The sequence below is a fragment of the Danio rerio genome, chromosome 6, assembly GCF_049306965.1.
Source record: "Danio rerio strain Tuebingen ecotype United States chromosome 6, GRCz12tu, whole genome shotgun sequence".
In the NCBI taxonomy this organism is placed as follows: domain Eukaryota; kingdom Metazoa; phylum Chordata; class Actinopteri; order Cypriniformes; family Danionidae; genus Danio; species Danio rerio.
The window spans coordinates 1210410-1234699 of record NC_133181.1 but is presented as its reverse complement, the minus strand read 5'-3'; the positions used below and the strand labels follow the sequence as shown (position 1 = coordinate 1234699).

General features: G+C 35.5%; 1 protein-coding gene across 8 annotated transcripts in view; it reads left to right on the top strand.

The window, feature by feature from the left end:
- The window catches only part of zeb2b (zinc finger E-box binding homeobox 2b), a 231619-nt gene extending 214014 nt beyond the window's left edge, over positions 1–17605 (top strand). For 4 of the 8 annotated variants that reach the window (XM_073953093.1, XM_073953092.1, XM_021476901.3 and 1 more), the window contains 4 exons: positions 1123–1231; positions 1446–3433; positions 7955–8135; positions 16599–17605. In XM_073953093.1, the coding sequence (XP_073809194.1) occupies positions 1123–1231; positions 1446–3433; positions 7955–8135; positions 16599–17158 (2838 nt within the window). In that variant the 3' untranslated portion in view covers positions 17159–17605. 8 annotated transcript variants of the gene reach the window in all.
- The last annotated feature ends 6685 nt before the right edge of the window (positions 17606–24290 follow it).

Here is a 24290-nt window from a genome sequence, read left to right as displayed (position 1 = left end):
CTTTAATAAAAGGTTTTGATGCTCTTCAGCTGTTGACTACTGTATTGAGGATGCATGCATTGCGATATTAATTCTGAAATGATATAGTGTGCTGCCCTAAGTGATTGTATCATATCAAGTGTGATAGAGGGACTAAAACCTGCCTCCATCCTCGGAGGGAAGGTGGGGGTGTAAAGCAGCTGTTGCTGTTTGTTTATGCGACTCAGCAACATATGAGCGAATGGTGGGGTCCCTCCCCGCCGTGGGCCGCACGGCTCCCCGCTTGATGTTTGAAGGTTGCCGCTGTTTGAACAATCCTCCCTGTGTCCTATGCTTTATGCCATCTGTCTCCAGTGGAATTTCAGGCTTTTTTTCCTCTCTCTCTCTCTCTTTCTCCACCAGTTGTCGGAGCCGATCATGGGCGGCGCTCACAGGCCTTTTGTGTTCCTCTGCCCATTCGACATACTCACCTCCCACTCTGAATTAATTGTGCTCGCCTGGTGCGCTTCTCCGCACTGACGCTCGTATTGTTGTTGTTGTTATTGTTATTATATTTTGATTTTCGAGGCTCTGCTTTGAATTGCAAATGCGAGGGGCGCAGCGCTCATGTTCTACCTTTGAACAGCAAATGAAGTGCCTGCCTACGAGCCGCATTCACGCATTATTAAAGAGACGTTTGAAGCCTTTAAACAGTCTACAAATGCACGTCCAATTATGAAATTGCAACATTTTATGCGAGCCCACCTTTTTTGCGTAATGAACTCTCTCCGCTCAGGTATTTCAAGGATGGGTTGAGGTTTATTAAACATGCGAGATTTATTTGGAACGATTATGCTAAATTGGATGAAGTGGATCATTTCTGCCTCCCTAATGAGGAAAAAAAAAAAGTCTTAAAAATAGGATGCTTTTTGTTCAGGTTTTTTTTTCCGCTGCCAATGCTGGGTTTCTGGCTCTAGAGTCAGGAAATGAAAAGGTACGAGATGCTCTGTTATCGCTGCTCAAATGCACCCAAGCAAAGCAAGATGCTGCTTTACAACGGGAGCCATTTGGCCCGTCATGAAATTATTCACTGAAATCTTGCCTGTTGTGTGATTGCGTATTTGTGCAAGAGAAGAGCTCATGTGAATATTTTCCCATCCACAGCATCAGATTCTCAACCAGGGTTCTGGGAACCGCAAGTTCAAATGCACTGAATGTGGCAAGGCCTTCAAATACAAACACCATCTAAAGGAGCACCTGCGGATACACAGTGGTACGTCCTTTTCTTTCTTTCATAACTCATTGCCTTAGTCTTGATTCTACATAAGAACGAATTGGCTCTTTGTTGGTTTTGTCCTTGCAATCTCTTCATGAAAGTTTTAGTAGATCACAAGGGGTACAAACTCTTTGAAAGGAATGCAATTAGTGTTGATTAAGCATCTCTTGCTTCTTGATGTGGTCAACTTTGTTATCTCTGTTCACTGTAGGTGAGAAGCCATACGAATGTCCAAACTGTAAGAAGAGGTTTTCACACTCCGGGTCCTACAGTTCACACATTAGTAGTAAGAAATGCATTGGATTGATTGCAATCAACGGCAGGGTTAGGAACAACCTAAAGACTGGTTCATCCCCAACTTCTGCTTCTTCCTCTCCTACGAACAATGCCATTTCTCAGCTACGACACAAACTGGAGAACGGCAAACCTCTCGGATTGCAAGACCAGTCCAACCACCTCAACATCAAATCTGAACCACTGGACTTCAACGACTATAAGCTGATGATGGCCTCTCATGGCTACGCTACGGGAAGCCCTTTTCTCAACGGTGGAGTGAGGGGAGGCAGTCCGTTGGGCATTCATAACTCCCAGAGTCCCCTACAGCACCTGGGAATGGGTATTGAGGGGCAAATGTTGGGATACCCATCACTGGGAAACAATCTGAGTGAGGTACAGAAGGTGCTTCAGATTGTGGATAACACAGTTTGTCGACAAAAGATGGACTGCAAGCCGGAGGAGATCTCCAAGCTGAAGGCGTACATGAAGGAGTTGGGTTCCCACATAGAGGAGCAGAAGCAGGGGCTCAACTCCTCTGGTGGAGGCCAGGGCACTCTTCCACTCATCAATCACAATGGAGCCACCAAGAGCATCATAGACTACACACTCGAGAAGGTCAACGAAGCCAAAGCCTGCCTCCAAAGCTTGACTACAGACTCTAAGAGGCAAATTAGCAATATAAAGAAAGAGAAGGCAAATCACATGCTAGATTTAGGAATGGAGGAAAAAGCTCATGAGAATAATTTAATGTTTACACCATTCTCCTGCCAGTATTGCAAAGAGACGTTCCCAGGGCCCATTCCTTTACACCAGCATGAGCGTTACCTGTGCAAGATGAACGAGGAAATCAAAGCAGTGCTTCAACCCGCTCAGAATGCCCTGACCAACAAACCCGGCTTGTTTTCTGAGAAACATGGCCTGTTGCATCCTTCCATCATCCCTGAGAAGAGCCTCAATGGCCCAATCAGTCCCTACAAGGACCACATGTCAGTACTAAAAGCTTATTTCGCCATGAACATGGAGCCCAACTCCGAAGAACTACTGAAAATCTCCATAGCGGTTGGCCTTCCGCAGGAGTTTGTGAAAGAGTGGTTTGAGCAGAGGAAAGTCTTTCAGTACACCACTTCCAGAACTCCTCCTTTAGACAGGAGTCCCGTGGAGTCTATCCATCCGGTCTCCGCTCACACACCCACTAAAGACTCTTTAGGAATTCGTTCTCCGATGTCCCTTGTCAAAGGTAGCGACCGCATCACATCCCCAGCCATCCCCGAGCTACATAACAACTGCGACACCCCACTCAGGCTGTCCAAAACCCCCCAATACTCCAATCACAAGCAGCTAGGGGATAAGATGGACCACTCCCGGAGCAACACGCCCTCTCCTCTGAACTTATCGTCCGCCTCGTCCAAAAATTCCCACACTAGCTCTTACACGCCCAACAGCTTCACCTCCGAGGACCTGCAGGCCGAGCCTCTTGACCTCTCCTTGCCAAAGCTCATGAAGGAGCCAAAGCACATCTTGACTGTGAAAAGCCGACTTAAGCTCAACAGTGGCCCCATGGACCACAATCACGTAGCGACACCCCGCGAGCATGCGGACGAGCCACTCAACTTGGCGTATCTCTCCAAGAAGGAGTTCGGCAGCCCCAATGCAAACAGCAATCTGGACAAAAGCTCTAGTCCTATGTTTGGTCTAAACCCGTTCGCTGCCAAACCAATGTACACCTCCCTGCCACCCCAAAGTGCATTCCCGCCGCCTACATTCATGCCCCCAGTGCAGGCCAGCCTCCCAGGGCTCAGACCCTATCCCAGTCTCGACCAGATAAGCTTTTTGCCACACATGGCCTACACGTACGCGGCAGGGGCAGCCAGCTTCGCAGAGATGCAGCAAAGGAGAAAATATCAGCGGAAACCAGGGTTCCAGGTAAATAACCGATTCACATTTTCATACGCTCTCAAGCTGCGTTTACACTGCACACGACATGTCAGAAGTCGCCCCCTAGTGGCAGTGGCACAGAATTCTCATTTTGGTCATACATGTAAGCTCATTCTTGGGTCTCGGAAAGCATATGTGCTTATTATAATGTCCTTAACTTGGTTGTCATTCTGTTTTAGGTTGTGCTTAGTGTTATTAATATACGCTATCATAATATTTATAAATAAAGCTAAATGGAGATATTAAATGGAGACATTCTCTGTGCATTGACCATGGTGATCTGAATACATAGACCATCACCAATTTTGAAGGGAACCTGAAGAGAGCAAAAAAAAAAAATATATATATATATAAATATTATATATATATCCTTTATAAATGCATTTTTTTAATAATAAAAATTGACATAAAATTTAATAATTGTTGTTGTGACCTGGTGTGCGTTTCCGAAAACCATTGTTAGAAAAACTAGTGTCGCAAGTTCCATCGTTACAAACAGTGTTCGTTGATTTGGCGTTTCCCAAATCCATTGTTCTAAAGAACATGCGCAAACTGCGTTGCAATCTTGTATGCTTTCAACTACACCTCTAGAGCTGTAGTTAGAAACAGTTCCTGGCTGTGTTCTATTCCCAGTTATCCCCCCTGTGCCCTATTCGTTTAGAACATTCTATTATTTAAACTTGGAAGTCATCCCTCTTAGCTGTAATTTGCTTTTAAAGTGTACAGTTCAGTTTTAGTGATCATCATCTTGACAATTCTGCACCCTTCTCAGTGCTCTTTGAAAACATTGATGTAATTTTGAACAATTTAAAATCGGGATTTGTGTTACATTTCCAAAGCTTGTGAAAACAAAAAACACAGCATACGTTAATGGTTTTAATTTTTAGTAGGCTATTTATTAGATATCTGTACTGTATATGACACGAACCTGCTGGTTAGAACATTTCTGCAGTGGTTTGCATGTGTCAAATTGTAAAAGTAGACTTAAAAAATAAATAAATAAATAAATAAACAATATCCTACCTAATAATAATAATAATAATAATAATAATAATAATATTAATCTTCATCATCATCATCATTATTAATGTTATTAATATTTTTATTAAAGTAGGATTTTTTTAATTTCCTAATAAATAATAAATATTAAATTTAATTTTTGATAAATATCCCCATTATTTATTTATTTATTTATTTATATGATTTATATATGATATAAGAATACGTGTTAGCTTTTGTAAGTGATTTGATGTTTTACAGTAGAATATGCGATGTTCTGGATAATATTAGTAAAGGAAACACAGGCCCTATATGTGCCGTTTACACATATTTCAGTTAGTATGGAAAGCGAGTGCATGTTTTTACCAAAACTAATATTAGATTTTTTTTTTTTTATGTGTGTGCGTGTAAAACAATATAATTTGCACAAATAAATGCTGGAGTTTTTCTCTAAAGAAGTTTCTTTATTATCATTATGGGCGTTTTACGTTATAACTAACGTGGTTCAAATGACGGATCTGCGACAGAGAAACTACAGGTTTTGGGGAAACTCTTGTCACTACGTCTTTCTTTCTCAAACAGTTACGCCATTGTTTGGGAAATGCACCCCTGATTGTACAACACCGTAATGCATATCATGAGCAGGCGCGTATACGATCTAGCTGCAGAAGTTTGACTATTTTAATATATTCCAGCTCAAATTGTATCTGAACTTTCCAGATTTTTTTGCTTGTCGTGTGCAGTGAAAAGGCGGCTTCAGGCCTTGTGTTTCTTTTTTCTCGGCCTCTGGTGAGTGGTGCTCGGCTTCATTCAGACACTAATTAAAAGCCACTCAGAGTGTGAGAGGGAGCTCACCTCTCGCCCAGCGGCAGACAGAGATCTGCGGCTCCTGTGGTCGATGTCAGTGCCTGTAGTGCCGAACACCGGCTCTTTTAGTGCTGATGCTTGTGTTAGCAGCCCTAGAGTGGCTCGTCTGTGATACCGAGAGCAGAAAACGTCAAAGTGCCAGTTTTTTCCAGAGCTTTACTGTAGATGCGCCTGCAGCGTCGCTGCTCTGTGCCTGTCTCAGGTGTGAGGAAAATCAAAGACACGAAGAGTCAGTGAACCTCAGACACATCTCTCTTTATTTCTCCGTCTTTTTATTCTCCTGTATTTTATTCTCCAGCAAGAAAAGCTCAAATGAGTTTGAGCATAAAGATTAATAATGCACACTCCCCATGTTCATTACAGCTCAGCGCTGAGGGCTGTTTAACATCGGGGAAACCATTCTGATAAAAAAGTATTAATAATGTTTCCTATTCTAAGTTATTAAATTAGATTTTAAAAATACAGCTAAGGGCATTTAGCTCAAATTGATTGCGGTGCGATAGTGCAGGGCTTTTTAAAAGAGACTGCGCAGTAGTATTGTCAGTCCAGAGCCGGCTGTCCTTAATGAGGGCATCGTCGCTGCAGTTTTGCCCATTTTCTGCCCCTCTTGATTTAATCATTACCGCTTGAAATTAGACGACTGTGGCAATATTCCCTACCAAGACTCTCTTCTTATTGTTATTAGCTTCTAATGTAATAATATTTTTTTCCCCCATTAATTTAAGTTTAAGCCTATCGGGGTAATCTCTGCTCAGATAAATACTGCGCTAACACCCTTTCATGTATGAAATTAAACCAAATTTGAATGCAAATATATGGAATAAGGTGTGATTAAGAAGAGAGAAAGGCCTCATTTGCAATATCCTGCCTTTACATGCTTTTTTTTGGGTCACAAACATGTTAATGTTTAATTTGGAAGACTCCTACTACTCCAGTTTTAGCCCAGAAATGAGTCTCCTAATCATATTTACATGATAAATATAAATGACTTATATATATATATATATATATATATATACATATATATATATATATATATATATATATATATATATATATATATATATATATATATATATATATATATATATATATATATATATATAACATCATACAATACAGCATTAGATTCTCTGTTGATCTGTTCTGTCACTTATTTTTTATTTAAAGCTTTCATAATGCATATTCTCAAATACATATTACATTATGATCCAGTAATTGTTATTAGATATGCATTATAAGTAACTCTTCAGTTCAAGTACCCATTCCCACTATTAATTCCGGGTAATAACATGCCTATTATTAAGATATTATCTGTTTATTAGTACTTGTATAATATGATCTTATTTACTCAATACTTTTTAACAATTAACAAACAGCTAATAAGCATTGATTTAATACTTTAATGAACTAAAAGTCTTTGTTAATGACTATTTATTCAGTAGTTTCTTATCCGTGTGTGTGTGAATTTCAGAATTTTATCGTATGTACAGTGATAATAAAGTAAATTGAATATATTTGTGGTAATTCCACCTTAAAATATGACTGAGATATATGATTGCAGATTATATAATTAGATTTCATTTTTAATTAGCAGTTGATTGGTGACTATTGCTTTAAATTCAAATGAGATTGTGCTGGGCGGAGCTAAAAATGCCTGTGTGCCAGCATAGTGGCAGCTTCAAAAACAAGACAATCATCGTATGCTAATGAGGGAGAGATGGGCACTATCTGTTGATCTGTTCTGTCTCTTATATATAATTTAAAGCTTTCATAATGCATATTCTCAAATAAATATTACATTATGATCCTTTTTCTTAAGAAGTAATTATGGATGAATTATAAGTAACTCTTCAGTTCAAGTACTCATTCCCACTATTAATTCCGGATAATTACATGCCTATTATTAAGATATTATCTGTTTATTAGTACTTGTATAATATGATCTTATTTACTCAATGCTTTTTAACAATTAACTAACAGTTGATAAGCAGTGATTTAATAGTTAATGAACCAAAAGTCTTTGTTAATGACTATTTATTTAGTAGTTTCTTATCTGTGTGTGTGTGAATTTTAGTTTCATTGTATATACAGTGATAATAAAATAAATTGAATAAATTTGTGTTAATTCCACCTTACAATATGACTGAATTATATGATTTCTGATTAAATCATTAGATTTAATTTTAATTTGCAGTTGATTGGTGACTGTCGCTTTAAATTCAAATGAGATGGTGCTCTTTTCATAAGAGGGCGGGGCTACAAGTGCCTGTGTGCCAGCATAGTGGCAGCTTCATAAACAAGACAATCATCGTATGCTAATGAGGCAGAGATGGGCACTAGTGGGCGGGGCTTTCCCCCTCTGTTGACACATACAAAGAGAAAATGTCAATCAAAGTGTTTCCTTCATCAAGTCTGATTATAAAATAATATAATTAATACATTTTTTCCATTAGAAGCTGGATATATTCACAGACTGTTGTGTTTAAACCCCTTATAAAAGTGATTTTTGCATAATAGCTCCCTTTTAAACATCAGTGTTGCCGTTAATTTGTAGTTATAGAGTGATCTGCAGTGTGTTATTGCTGACAGTAAGCGTCTCATGGTAAATATGAAGAGCTAAACGCCGCTGTCTCTTTCCAGAGCGAGCTTCTTGACGGGCCGGCAGATTATCTGAGCAGTCTAGATGATATGGCCGACCCCGAGGCCTGTCTGTCCAGGAAGAAGATTAAGAAAACAGAAAGTGGTATGTACGCGTGTGACCTTTGCGACAAAACATTCCAGAAGAGCAGTTCCCTCCTCAGACACAAATATGAGCACACAGGTATATATACTGTTCTAGACACCATCATTTAATAACTGTCTGTCTACCTCCAGAATATTCACGCTGCTGCTGCCTGCTTTCTTCCTTCCTTTCGCTCTGTCCCTTTTTTCCTTCATGTTTTCTTTTACTCTTTAATCTTATTCAATATACAGTGTTCAGCCCTCACTCTTTTACATCAATATTCTCTATAGCGTGAAGTAAAGATAATAATTAAGGCTAATGAAATACAGTTAATTAAATAAATTATCTATCACTTTCTATCGCTCTGCCTTTTTTCATGTTTTTTTTCCTTTCTTTTTTTTTTTTAGATCTAAACTAACATGCTTCTCTCTTGTTGACAGTCAGTGAGAGGATTCGTTAATGTAATTAGTGTGACATGACACTGCTTTAAAATAAAGATATTAATTAGGACAAATTAAATAAATAAAGTGATTGACTAAACAATCTCTGGAATTAAAGCTGGTTTAATGTCTGACAGTCAGCAAGAGCTTTCATATTTACACTGTTAGTAGAGGCTACATTCACACATTAGTATTTATTTATGTTTGTGTATATATATATAGATATTAGAACTATTTGTATTTGTTTAACACTGACCTGTTTTTGGATGGCTGTATGAATAGGAAATATCACATTTCTTGGTTCATATGTTACAATAAAATAAAATAATTTCGATTAAAACTAGCCACTTAGGATAAAAATAAATGTAAAAAGCAACATTTCAACATTTTTCAGTATATTTATTTTTTAAATACAAAATAATTAAATAACATTATAAGTAAACCTCAAGATTGAAGTTGAATTATTTCCAATTCTATACAATAAAAAAAACTGTGTCTTTTATCTGACAATCCTTAAAGGACCCTTAAAACAAATCATTTTCAATAGAAATAAATGCCAACATAGAAAAATCAACATTGTAATATTTTTCAGCATAAGCTTTTTTTTTTTTTAACTTAATAAATAAATAAACTTAATAAAATAATAAAATAAAATAATAAATAATAAAATATTCATTAAATTAAATTAAATTAAATTAACAAACAAACAAATAAATAAATAAACTTCAAGGCTGTTTACTTACAATCCTTTAAAATAAATAAATAAATAAATGAATACATGAAATGAAATGAAATAAAATAAATAATTAAATTAAATTAAATTAAATTAAATTAAATTAAATTAAATTAAATTAAATTAAATTAAATTAAATTAAATTAAATTAAATTAACAAACAAACAAACAAATAAATAAACCTCAAGGCTGTTTACTTACAATCCTTATACTTTAGATAAAATGTTTTATTTTTTAATCAACATTCTAATCTTTACAAAAAAAAACACACATAAAGAAAAAATAAATAAATGAAATGAAATGTCATAAAATAAAATAAAATAAAATAAAATGTCATAAAATAAAATAAACAAACAATCAAACAAACAAGCAAATAAATAAATAAATAAATAAATAGATAGATAGATAGATAGATGATAGATAGATAGATAGATAGATAGATAGATAGATAGATAGATAGATAGATAGATAGATAGATAGATAGATAGATAGATAGATAGATAGCATTATAAGTGAACCTCGACAAACATGTCCTGACCCTCTTAAACTCAAAGAATAAAATACATAGCACTTCACACACACGTGGGGTGTGTAAATACACTGATAGTGTTGAGATGGATGAAAGAGGAGGGTGGAGCGGCTCTAGAGCTCCATTCAATATAGTGGAGGATGTAAAGTTCTAATGCTGCTGCAGACATTGAGTTCCAGAGTCCAGCCAGTGGAAATAACAGAGTGAAATTAAAGTAAATTTAAGGAGGAGAGCAACTGCGCGCACACACACACACACACACACACACACACACACACACACACACACACACACTTGTTTCTTTCTCTTGATTGCATCACCATTTACAGTCGGTGTGGAAGGACATGGGAATGAATACAACTTTCTTTATTTCCTTTCTCACTCTCGCTTTCTCTCTCTGTCTATCCATCTATCCATCCATCCATCCATTACTCTTTTAATCTATTTAAATCTCTATCTCTCTTTCTCTCCCACTCTATCATTCTATCTCTCTTGTTTGTGGTCAGATCAGCTGCGTGTGTTGCAGTGTAAATGCAAAGCTCAGACTAGCCGATATACAGTCACTTCAGCAATTAATTTCCCAGCACTGCTCTGCCTTTTGATGACATATTAATCTGCATTTTGATTTTATAAGAGTTTGCTCTTATTCTGTTTTCTATCAGAGGAATCATCATTTAACCCAAGGCTAGACTTTAAATCTTTAATGCGAGCAGTGAGTTACAGAAAAATCTAGTTAAAGCAGTGTTTTTATTTATTTGCACTCATTTATAGTAATACAAAGCAATATTTGCATCATATCTTTATTTTTTGGATGAAATATGTACTCACTAAATTTGAATTCATGCATTATTCATAGCTAACATATTTACCGGTCAAATACAAGGTGTGTCAAAATGAGCACAATACACATAATGAAGCATGCAAACTCATCACTGATATTCAATATACAGCGTACACCCCTTGCCGATCTCTTTTGAATTAGTATTTTCTACAGGAGACTTTACAGTAATATATTTATGCATGTACATTAGATTAGCAAAGATAAAGCTGGAACTAATCTATAACAAAAAACCTAAGATCATGGTGCAAAAATTAGTATACCTAAATTAATACACCAACCGGCCACTTTATTAGGTACACTGTCCAACTGCTCGTTAATGTAAATTTCTAATCAGCCAATCACATGGCAGCAGCTCACTGCATTTAGGCATGTAGAAATGGTCAAGACGATCTGCTGCAGTTCAAAATGAGTATCAGAATGGGGAAGAAAGGGGATTTACTGAACGCTGCATGGTTGTTGCTGCCAGACGGGCTGCTCTGAGTATTTCAGAAACTGCTGATCTGCAGGAATTTTGACGCACAACCATCTCTAGGGTTTACAGAGAATGGTCTGAATAAGAGAAAATATCCAGTGAGTGGCTGTGGGCGCAAATGTCTTGTTGATGCCAACTCTGTACTTGTAAGGTGTACCTAATAAAGTGGCCGGTGAGTGTATGTCAAGGAAAAATATTCAATAAAATTTTAATAAACAGAAAAAACCAAGAGACACATAAAAACTGCAAACATTTTTTTTCTGAAATAACCTCTTAGAATTGAAGTGTTTATCTTTCTATTCCTACAGATGTTCGGTGACCAAACTTGTTTTTTAATAAACATAACATTTTAACAAAACTTGTTTAAACACACCAACAAATATTGCCTAAATTCACTGACATTGAAAATATATGCATAAATATATAATCATAAAAAATACATACTTTTTTAAAGCATGCATACTCCTTTTTGAGCTCTGCATATCATGCATGACCAGTTTAAACACACCCAATAGTATCTGCATGCAGCCTTTATGATGTAAGACTGCATCTCTCAGTGATGCAACGTCAGACACAGTGCACTCAATGGAGCTAGTGACGTCACTGTGAGGGTTAGGGTGAGGTGAGCCCATTTAAAAGCATTGGATGCATCTCAACACACCTGCATCATCATATAGTGTCAGAAATGAATGTTTGTTAATAAAAAGCGGTATTATCAGAGGTATTATTCACTGTACACAACCACAGAATATAGTGCATGTTAATAAATTAACTCTATCCCCAAAAACATACTATACAATCAAAGATAATATCTTAGAATAATGCTCCATTAGTTTACTAACATTAACTAAGAGTTTAAGCGTTTATCAATTATAGCTCAACATTAACTAATGCATTAATGAAATCCAGTGCACTGTGAGTTAGCATGAACTAACAGTATTACACTTTAATAACATTAACAAAGTTGAATATATTCCATAGTGAATGAATTATGTGTTATTAATTATAAATGAATTGTTTATATTAGTAAATAAATTAACTAACAGAGCATTATTTTTAAAGCGCTACTCAATCGAATATAAAATGCAATGCACAAATATTCCGGCATGTAAACGTCGAGCTGGAATGAATTGTTCACGGCTGTTGGATTATCTCTCAGCTGTTCTCCGTCACAGTGCTCTGATGAGAAATCAGTGGATATTATGTGTGTATTGAACAGGGCTCAGTGTGAGAGCGTGAATACAGATATCTGACAGCCACAGGTCAGCAGAGACGCTCCACTGGCCTAGATGATCAAATCTATCAGATATTACATAAAGCCTCTGCACTCTGATATCTGGGACAGTTTTGTCACTGATCGCTTTTTTTTCTTCTTCTTCTTTTGCCTGAAGCACCTGTTCATTTCTGACCGCAGCGACTCTCTCGCTCTTTCATTCATCACATTTCTCTCTCTCTATCGCTGCGCTGCTCTTCTCCTTCATTTTCTCGTGTTTTATTATTTTAAAAATTCTATAATTTTTCTTTTTGTTGTATTCTTTATTTTCTTTTTTATAACCTTTCTTTTTTGTTCATTAAATTTCTTCTTATAAGTTCTTCTCTTTTCTTCATTTTTCTTTTTCTTCATTTTTTTTTCTTTTATGTTCTTATAATTTCTTCTCATTTTATTTTATTTTATTGTTTATCTTCTCTGCTTTTCTCATTTTTAAAATAATTTTTTATATTTTCTTATTTATTTACATTTTAAATACAATTTTATTTTATTGTTTTCATCAATTCTCTTCTCTAGTCTGTGCTCTTATATATGATATTATATTATATTAAATTATATTAAATTATATTATATTATATTATATTATATTATATTATATTATATTATATTATATTATATTATATTATATTATATTAAATTATATTATATTATATTATATTATATTATATTAAATTATATTATATTATATTATATTATATTATATTATATTATATTAAATTATATTATATTATATTATATTATATTATATTATATTAAATTATATTATATTATATTATATTATATTATATTATATTATATTATATTATATTATATTAAATTATATTATATTATATTATATTGTATTGTATTGTATTATATTATATTAAATTATATTATATTATATTATATTATATTATATTATATTATATTAAATTATATTATATTATATTATATTATATTATATTATATTATATTATATTATATTATATTATATTAAATTATATTATATTGTATTATATTATATTGTATTGTATTGTATTATATTATATTAAATTATATTATATTATATTATATTATATTATATTATATTATATTATATTATATTATATTATATTATATTATATTGTATTATATTATATTATATTATATTATATTTTCTCTCTTCTATTTTAATTTAATTTCAGGTTTTATTTCAGTCATTTTCTCTCTGCTTTTTTGTCTTTTTTCTTCTTTATTTCTGTTCTCTTCTCATTTTTCTCTTCTGTTTTCTTTACTTCTCCTTCTTTTTCCTCTTAATTTTTCTTTTCTTGATTTCTTTTCTCTTTTCATTTCTCTTCCCCTTTCTTCTTTTTTCCCGTCTTTTCTTCTCTTCATTTCTTTTCTCTATAATTCTCTTCTCTTCTCATTTCTTCTTTTTGTCCTTTACTTTTTCAATATTTCTTCTCTTCTTTTTTAATCTTAATTTTTCTTTTCTTCATTTTGCTTTTCTTCTCCTTTCTGCTCTTTTTATATTATTTTAATTTCCTCTCATATCGTCTCGTCTCAACTCTTTTCTTCTTGTCTTGTCTCTTCTATCCTCATATCGTCTCATCTCTTTTCTTTTCTTTTCTCTTCTCTTTTTTATCTTCATTTCATTTTTCTTCTCTTCTTTTCTCTTTTCTTCTCGTCTATTCTCTCCTTGTCTCATCTCATCTACTCTAATCTCTTCTCTTCTCTCTTTTCTTCTCATCGGTTCTCATTTCTTCTCTTCTTTTCTTTTTTCTTCTTGTCTATTCTCTCCTTGTCTTTTCTCATCTCATCTCGTCTCCTCTTCTCGTCTTTTCTCTCCTTGTTTCATCTCATCTACTCTAATCTCTTCTCTTTGTTTCTTGTCTCTTGTCTTTTCTCTTCTCTTCCAGTCTCCTTTTGTCTCTTCTCTTCTCTCCTCTTTTTCTTCTCATCTTGTCTTTTCTAGTCTCTTTTTGTCTATTTTCTCCTCTTTTCTCTTCTCATCTCGTCTCTTCACATTTCTCATCTTGTCTTGTCTCTTCTCGTCTCTTGTCTCTTCTCTACTCTTTTTCTTTTCTTTTCTCTTCTCTTCTTCTCTTCATTGTTATTTCATTTCTCTTTGTCTCTTCTCTACTTTTCTCTTCATCTATTCTCTCCTTGTCTCATCTACTCTTATCTCATCTCATCTCATCTCTTCTCTTTTCTTCTCTTCTCTTCTCTTCTCTTCTCTTCTCTTCTCTTCTCTTCTCTTCTCTTCTCTTCTCTTCTCTTCTCTTCTCTTCTCTTCTCTTCTCTTCCAGTCTCTTTTTGTCTCTTCTCTTCTCTTCTCTTCCAGTCTCTTTTTGTCTCTTCTCTTCTCTTCTCTTCTCTTCTCTTCTCTTCTCTTCTCTTCTCTTCTCTTCTCTTCTCTTCCAGTCTCTTTTTGTCTCTTCTCTTCTCTTCTCTTCTCTTCTCTTCTCTTCTCTTCTCTTCTCTTCTCTTCTCTTCTCTTCTCTTCTCTTCTCTTTTCTCCTCTTCTCTTCTCTTCTCTTCTCTTCTCTTCCAGTCTCTTCTCTTCTCTCCTTTTCTCTTCTTTTCGAGTCTCTTTTTGTCTCTTCTCTTCTCTCCTTTTCTCTTCTCCTCTAGTCTATTTTGTCTCTTCTCTCCTCTTCTCTTCTCATCTCGTCTAATCTCTTCTCTTCATCTTGTCTCGTCTCTTCTCTTTTCTTTTCACCTCGTCTCTTCTCGCCTCTTCTCTTCCCTCCTCTTCTTCTCTTCTCTTCTTCTCCCTTCTCCTTCTCTTTATCTTTATTTCACTTCTCTTTGTCTCTTTTCTTCTCACTTGTTTTCTTTATTTCTCTTCTCTTCTCTTCATTTCTCTCCTCTTCTTCTTCTTCTCATGTCTGGCTCAGGGTCTTTCCTGGTGACGTCAGATCATGTCACTTCACCTCATGCGTAACGCAGCGTTAAACTAAAAAATGAAAAGGAAAAACAGAGAGAGAGAGAGAGTGTCGCGCAGCAGGAAACTGCCGTTGGATTTGAGTCTGTTTGTTTGTTCCTGCTCCAGCTCTGTGTGTTTGTTTGGTTTGCGATGGTTTATTTATGTGTCAGTGTTGTAGCGGAGCGGCTTCACGCTTCACTTCTGTGAGGGAATGTTATAGAGTAAATACACAGACTGCAAACACTCCACTGTACTCCATCATTTTACCTTCTTTTTCATCTCTGATGTTTGTTTTGTTTTGAGTGCTTGTGTGTGTGGGTGTTTGTGCATGCACATTGTTTTTATATCCCTGTGGGGACTTAAACTTAAATGCACACAGACTCATGGGGACATGTTCAAGTATTTAAATATGTTTAATTGCATTTCAAGTATTTTGAACATGTATAAATGCTGAATATTTTCTGTGAGGCTTGCACAGAATGTGCAGTGAGTACAGTAGAAGCATAAAATATTAGTTATATATTAAAATTTACACTTAGAATACACTTAGAAAGTTACTTTATAAGGAAAGTAATGTTCAAGTCTTTTGTTAAATCATTAAATATTTTCTATAGGACGCTTTACAATATTATATTTGTGCATATGCATTATTTTAGTCAGTACTGAAGCAAAATCCGAAGCTAATCTAACAAAATAATTACGATAATGGTTCAAAAATTAGTAGCCCAAATTTGCATGTTAGGGAAAAATATTAACATTTTCAAAAATGGCAGAAATCAAGAGAAAAAAAATACATACAATTTTGTTTAAATTTTGTAGTTTAATTTTTTTTTGCAATATTTTGCATGAAATTAAATGTATTATATTTCAATTTCAAAAGTTGTTCTGTGACTAAAATATTATTTTAATAAAAAAATCTGTTTAATAAATCTATTTCCCAATTACAGCTACAGAAGGTCCCCACGAGGATGACAAACCAGACTTGTGTGTGTGTGTGTGTGTGTGTGAGTGAGTCTGTATGTATGTGTATCTTGTGTTCATCACATCATGGAGACCAAAATGTCCCCACAAGTATAGCAATACCAGTAATTTTTCACCTTGTGGGGACATTTTTAGGTCTCCAATAGGAAAACAGCTCATAATTTACACAGAATGACGTATTTAGACAATGTTAAAGTGCATATAGTTTCCAGTGAGGATTGGGTTTTGGACTTTAGGTCATATTATTATATAGTTTATGAACAGAATATAAAGTCTGTACGGTATAAAAAGCTTTACGTCTATAGCAAGTCCTCATAAAGACTGCTCTACAAGTGTGTGTGTGTGTGTGTGTGTGTGTAAATAGTTCACTCACTCACAGTGTTCGCTCTGTCGTTGTGTGTTTGCGCAGGTAAGCGGCCGCACCAGTGTCAGATCTGCAAGAAAGCGTTCAAACACAAACACCACCTAATCGAACACAGCCGCCTGCACTCCGGGGAGAAGCCCTACCAGTGTGATAAATGCGGGAAGCGCTTCTCACACTCGGGCTCGTACTCTCAGCACATGAACCACAGATACTCATACTGCAAGCGGGAGGCAGAGGAGCGCGAGGCGGCAGAACGGGAGGCCCGAGAAAAGGGACACCTGGAGCCCACGGAGATGCTGCTGAACCGGGCGTACCTACAGGGCATCGGTCCCGCCGGATACCCGGAGCACCCGGAGCGGGAGCCCATCCTGCGGGACGCCCTGAACGGAAGCATTCGGGAGCGGCTCCAGGAGGTGGAGGGAGCGTTCGTCAAAATGAGCCGCAGAGAGCACGACTTCGAGGAGGAGGAGGACGAGAGCGAGAACAAAAGCACGGACGGTGACACTATGAGGGACGAGGAGGAAAATGGAGAGCACTCCATGGACGAAAGCTCCAAATCGGAGTCCAAATCGGACCATGAGGATGCAATGGAGGACGGGGTGTAGCGCTTGTTCTGTCGGAGGGATGCCAAAAGTATTGATTTCCGTAACAATCGGTACTGAAATGTTTTAGATGTTCATTTCTTGCTGATGTTTGAGTGTTTCTCGTGCGCTCTTATGCAGAAGACAACATTTCGAGCAATGTTGCATGGCAATATTGTCATACTTTCCTTTTTCAGTATTGTATCTGCAACCCTTTGACCTAATTTGGTTTGACCTAGTTGTCTATTTATGACGTCATCATTTCCTAAAGTTGCCCTTCAGCAGTGCTTAAAAAAAGTTTCATCAGCAAACACCGCTGTGTTCACATGCTCAACAGAAATGACTGTGATTGGCTACGATGATCATCGCTTTACCACCTGTCACCATGTGCAAACACATGCAGGGTGCATCTCAATCAGTACTCTTGTTCACTAGTGCACTGATCAGAGCGTCAGCAGCTCAATAGCAAAATTCTTCTAGTGCACTTAAATGTCTAACAGTATCTGGATGTAGCCTACAGCCTACAGCCTACAGGCTGAGACTGCATCTCTCTGCAACGTCAGACACAATTCACTCAATGGAGCTAGTGACGTCACTGTAGGGTTAGGGTGGGGGTTAGGTGAGCCAAATACTATACACAGGACATGTCACTCATATACTTTTGAATGGGGAAAAGTGTCACTGTCAAGATGGCGTATGAAGCCCCGCCTTCTAGTACAGGATCCAATCAGCGATCACTAGATGACAAATAAAGCCCACCTTTTAGTACAGGAGCCAATCAGCGATCGCTATATGGCATATAAAGCCTGCCTTCTAGTACAGGAGCCAATCAGCGATCGCTATATGACATATAAAGCCCGCCTTCTAGTACAGGAGCCAATCAGCGATCGCTATATGGCATATAAAGCCCGCCTTTTATTACAGGAGCCAATCAGCGATCGCTATATGGCATATAAAGCCTGCCTTCTAGTACAGGAGCCAATCAGCGATCGCTAAATGGAAAATAAAGCCCGCCTTCTAGTACAGGAGCCAATCAGCGATCGCTATGGCAAATAAAGCCCGCCTTCTAGTACAGGAGCCAATCAGCGATCGCTATGTGGCATATAAAGCCTGCCTTCTAGTACAGGAGCCAATCAGCGATCGCTATATGGCATATAAAGCCCGCCTTTTATTACAGGATCCAATCAGCGATCGCTATTTGGCTAAAAAAAGTTCACCTTCTAGTACAGGAGCCAATCAGCGATCGCTATATGACAAATAAAGCCCGCCTTCTAGTACAGGATCCAATCAGCGATCGCTATATGACAAATAAAGCCCGCCTTCTAGTACAGGATCCAATCAGCGATCGCTAGATGGCAAATAAAGCCCACCTTTTATTATATATGTATATATATATATCAGTCTATATCGCGCTATATATATATATATATATATATATATATATATATATATATATATATATATATATATATATATATATATATATATATATATATATATATATATATATATATATATATATCAATAATAACATTAAAATTAATTTACGTTATTGATTACTTCTGCTGTGTCTTATGAATTTCAGTTTTGATGTTGTACAATGAGGACGATCTCAGGTCACACTCAGTGTGTCCCATTGTATAGTGCACCAAGCTCATCAGTGCCCTTACTAGTGCCTGAATTCATGCACATTTTCTACCAACCTAGGGTTAGGCTAGGGTACTGATTGAGACACAGCCACAGATGTAAGAACACTGAAGCCATTCAAAGCCGCATTGATCAGTCGATCTGCGAATTGCTCATAGTGGTAAAGTGATGCTCTTCACAGCCAATCACAGACATTTCTGTTGAGCTCCTGAACACAATGACCAACGAGCTGTGTTTTAAGGGATAGTTCACGCAAAAATACACATTTACTCACTGTTTACTCACCCCCAAGTGGTTATAAACCTTTATGAGTAAGATATAAGATATTGAAGGATAGCTGAAAACCTGACTTCCACAGTCCACTCTCAGAAATAAAGGTAAGAGAGCTGTCACTGCCGTCGTACCTTTTCAAAAGGTACAAATGTGGGTCTAAAAGGTCCATATTAATACCTCAAGGGTGCATATTAGTACCTAAAAAGTACAAAAGTGTTCCTCTTAAAATGTTTAGGCACTAATATATACTTTTGAGATACCATTATAGACCCTTCAAGTACTCTGAAAAGGAAAACCCCCATGACAGCTCGCGTACCTTTATTTCTGAGAGTGTAGGAAAGAAGTGCTTTGGAAGTCAATGGTTACAGGTTTTTAATATCTAATTTATTAATATCTAATATATTGCAAATAATATCTTATTTAGTTTTCAACAGAGGGCGGCACGGTAGCTCAGTGGTTAGCACTGTGGCCTCACAGCAAGAAGGTCGCTGGTTCGAGTCCCATCTGGGCCAGTTTCAATGTGGAGATTGCATGTTCTCCCCTCAAACACATGCGCCATAGGGGAATTGGGTAAGCTAAATTTTTTAGTTTTGAGGTGAACTGTCCCTTTAAGAATGCACTCAACAGTGCTCAGATATCAGTGGGAAATGGATGATTGTACCGATCATTACCAAAGTCGATACCTTTGACTGCTCTATTCTGCGGGACATTCTGCATTATGCAAAAATGAAGAAGGGGAAGAAGAAAAAAAAACTAAATGAAGTTATAAAAAAAAAAATGTGTACAGTATTAAGGCCTAAAATATGTGTGGTGCTACCATCCTTAAAAAAATCATGTGTTCCATAGTATTTATAGCACAAACTAGTAACTTGTACAAAAAAAGAAAAAAGAAATTGCACTCTGCTTCTATAATCACTACGAGAGTACTGAAATTATTTGCTGATGTATATTTATACAGTGTTTAAAAAACCGCGGATCAGTATTTAAAGCGTTCGCCACACACTCTTTTAGGCCTCGTCACCTAATCCACGTGAAGGATCGTAACAGTATTGCGTTGGTTTAAAGAGACTGTTTGGAGAGAGGACGAAGGTTGTTGCCTTATATGCAAAGCCGTAATCAGTGCGTTTCTAAAGTGCCAACCGTCTTCAGATACGGAGGAGTTCTCCTCTTTCTCTCTCTTTCTCTCGGCCAATCGGACGCTCTGCACGTTTGTTCTCTCCGTCCGCACAGCAGCAGCTCTTTAGTTTACGACGACCTTTTGTGCAATTCCGTTCTCAGTATTACCACACCAAACCGCAGAATCGCATCCTTTTTCGTTTTTGTAGGTTTTAAAATGACGTCTTATTTATGTGGCCCATTTTTGTACCTCCTGATTTTATTTATTTCATACTGTACAGTACAGTATTATAGTTCTTCAATAAAATAGATCTATTTTAGTAAAAACGGAACCTGGAGTTGATAAATGAGAGCATTTATTGTGTTTTGAGACATTAATTGTGAAAAATGCAAGTTTTGTTTTGTTTTTCGTGCGTTTATTCTGTTCATTTATTTTCCAGCGACTGGAAATTCCACAAAAGAAATCTAAATATTGGGGAACTTTTGATACGATATTGTGAGAACACTGTATTTTCAGCTGAAAACAAAGAACAGATCCACTCTCATCTGTTTCTTTAATTTGATTTTATTGTTATTTTCCTGAAGTGGAGTAAAGGACAGTTGAAATCCAATGTATGATATCATGACTGAAACACACGTACACATACACACACACACACATACACACCAATCTTTCCTGAAATGTCTTTGTAAGAGTATTATGGACTTTTTAATTTGTAATTTCTCTTGGAAATGACCATGCTCAAATAAAAGTAGCCAAATTAAAGATGTTTTCAAGAACGTGTGTGTAAATGGATTGAAATATATATTCATGTGTGTTTTTGTATTAGAGGCAGTGGAGGTTTTAGTTTAAATGTTACGCTGGGCGAAGCCAACCCAAACATACCCCCTCTTCATCCCCCAAGAAATAAGCACACTAGGGGGTTGACTTTTATTTTATATATATTTTCAATTTAAATATATACATTTAAAAGGATTATTTTAAATACATTGTAATATTTATTTGTTTTCAATAAATAGAACAATTTGTTTATTATTATTATTATTATTATTATTATTATTATTATTATTATTATTATTATTATTATTATTATTGTTATTATTGTTATTATTATTATTATCATCATCATCATTATTATTTTTTATCAATATTATTAGTATTATTATTATTACTATTATTAGTAGTAATTATTATTATTATCATCATCATCATCATCATCATTATTATTATTATTATTATTGTTATTGTTATTGTTATCATTAATAATATTATTATTAATATTATCAAAATTATTATTATTATACAGGTGTTATTCTAAATGAATAACATTATTATTATTATTACTATTAATAATATTATCATTATTATTTTTATTATTATTATTGTTTTTACACAATTATTCTAAATAAACAACAGTATTATTATTATTATTATCATTATTTTTATTATTATTATATTATATTATATTATATTATATTATATTATATTATATTATATTATATTATATTATATTATATTATTATTATTGTACAAATATTATTCTAAATGGACAACATTGATTATTATTATTATTATCATTATTATTATTATTATTATTATTATTCATATTGTTGTCATACTAATTATTATTATTGTACAATTATTATTCTAAAGTATTGTTATTGTTGTTGTTGTTATTAACAATTACTATTCTAAAAAAATAACATTATTATTATTATTATTATTATTATTATTATTATATAATTATTATTCTAAATAAATAACAGAAATAAATCCTAAATGAAACTGAAAAACCATGTAAAGACACAACTGGAGTAATATTTAAAGACTTTTGATTGAATATTAATAATGACAGTTCTATGGAATAATAATAATTGCTGTAATTATCTGTTGTCTTAGACCCGACTCATGGCAGGTATTTAAAGTTATAAAGTCTTAGTTACCTTCCTGACTGATTATTCCTCCTTTCTGCTTCAAAGCCGTCTTTAGTCAAAGTAACATCATCATCATATGATATAGACTGTGGTTTTGTCGACTTGCATGTGAACAACCGGGATCAGGAGCAGCGCGTGTATGGCTTTCTGTGCACATGTGTCAATTTGTTTTCACCAGAGTTGTTTCGGTTGCACATAAGGAATAACAAACTTGCCTGTGCAATAGATGCCAAATGTGTCCTAACATTTGTATTCTGAGATTACCACTCTAAATTAATACACTTGCATAAAGTAAATCTCATCTTAAAGCTTTTACCGGGGCACTATTTTTGCACCATCTCCCCATGCCGCCCCTAGCAAGATGCCGCGCTGGGCGATCGCCCATACTGCCCATGCCTAAATCCACCACTGTTTAGAGGATGCTTATCATCATTTTCTTCATGAAATTCACCTTCTAAAGGTGTTTCTCGGCCTCCGTCATTAGATATTTCTACAACTTCAAAGCCGCTTTTCAATGAACTCTTCACATGAAGAGCTGAGAACCTGTCGAACAAAGGAGAAGAAACAGACCCAAAGAAAAGAGCGAGAGAGAGTTATCATTTTTAATTGATATATTAATATCTACTATAATATAAATAATATCTCGTGATGGATTGCGGCTGGAAGGGCATCTGCTGTGTAAAACATGCTGGATAAGTTGGCGGTTCATTCCACTGTGGCAACCCCAGATTAATAAAGGGACTAAGCCGAAAAGAAAATGAATGAATTAATAACATCCCATCTAGTTTTCCTTAGAGGGCTGCACGGTAGCTCAGTGGTAAGCAGGTCGCTGGTTTGAGTCCCGGCTGGGTCAGTTGGCATTTCAATGTGGAGTTTGAATGTTCTCTCCGTGTTGGCGTGGGTTTCCTCCGGGTGCTCCGGTTTCCCCCATGAGTCCAAACACATGCGCTATAGGGGAATTGATGAACTGAATTGTTCGTAGTGTGTGTGTGTGTGGGTGAATGAGAGTGTATGGGTGTTTCCCAGCACTGGGTTGCAGCTGGAAGGGCATCCGCTGTGTAAAACTTGCTGGAATAGTTGGTGGTTAATTCCACTGATGAATAAAGGGACTAAGCTGAAGTTAAATGAGTAAATGAGTTTTCAATAGAAGAATGAAACTCGTAAGAGTCAGTAAATGATGATAGAAATGTCATTTTGAGGTGAACTGTCCCTTTAAGAACACACTCAACAGTGCTCAAATATCAGTGGTAAATGGATGTTTTTAAAATATCTATCAGTACCAAAGTCGATACCTTTGACAGCTCTGTATTCTACTTTTTATTTGTAACGTCTCTCGGAAATGCCCATGCTCAAATAAAAGTAGCCAAATTAAAGTTGTCTTCAAGAACATGTGTGTGTGAATGGACTGAAGAACTGTCATATATTCGTGTGTGTTTTTGTTATAGAGGACGCCATTATCATCTTTGTCTTTATGAAATGCACCTTTCAAAGGTGTTTCTCGGCCTCCGTCATTAGATATTCCTGCAACTTCAGAGGCGCTTTTCAATGAACTCTTCAAATAAAGAGCTGAGAACCTGTCGAACAAAGGAGAAGAAACAGACCCAAAGAAAAGAGCGAGAGAGCTTAAAGTGTGTTGAGCGCTCGCTTATACAGCATATGCATATAAAAGAGCAGATCAAACACATGCGCGCGCACACACACACACACACACACACCTCTCTCTCCTGACCTCACCTGATCAATTGACTTTGCAAATGACAAAAAAGGAATAAAAATTCTCCTGAAGATTCTGAATCACTTTTATCTCTTCAGTTTCTCAGCTTTATTCACCAGAGCTAATAATTGAGCTGTAATATATAAATATATAAGCAAAGATAATGATTTTAAATCAGATTTTAAGCTGTTGGTATTATTATTTTATTATTATTATTTAATCATTTTTTTTATATATATAAAATAGTCTGAAAAATACTAAAATCTTGGCTGAAAATAAAATAAAATTGGTAACACTTTATAACTACTAAATATGAATCATTTGTTAAGCATTAACAAACAGTGAATTCATTATCTGTTAAGCATTAACTCTACATTAATAAACGTTAGTAAGCCGTTTATAACTGCAGATGTAAATGCTTCATTCTTGACTTATAAGCACACTTATAATGTGCTTAATAATTGTAATTTC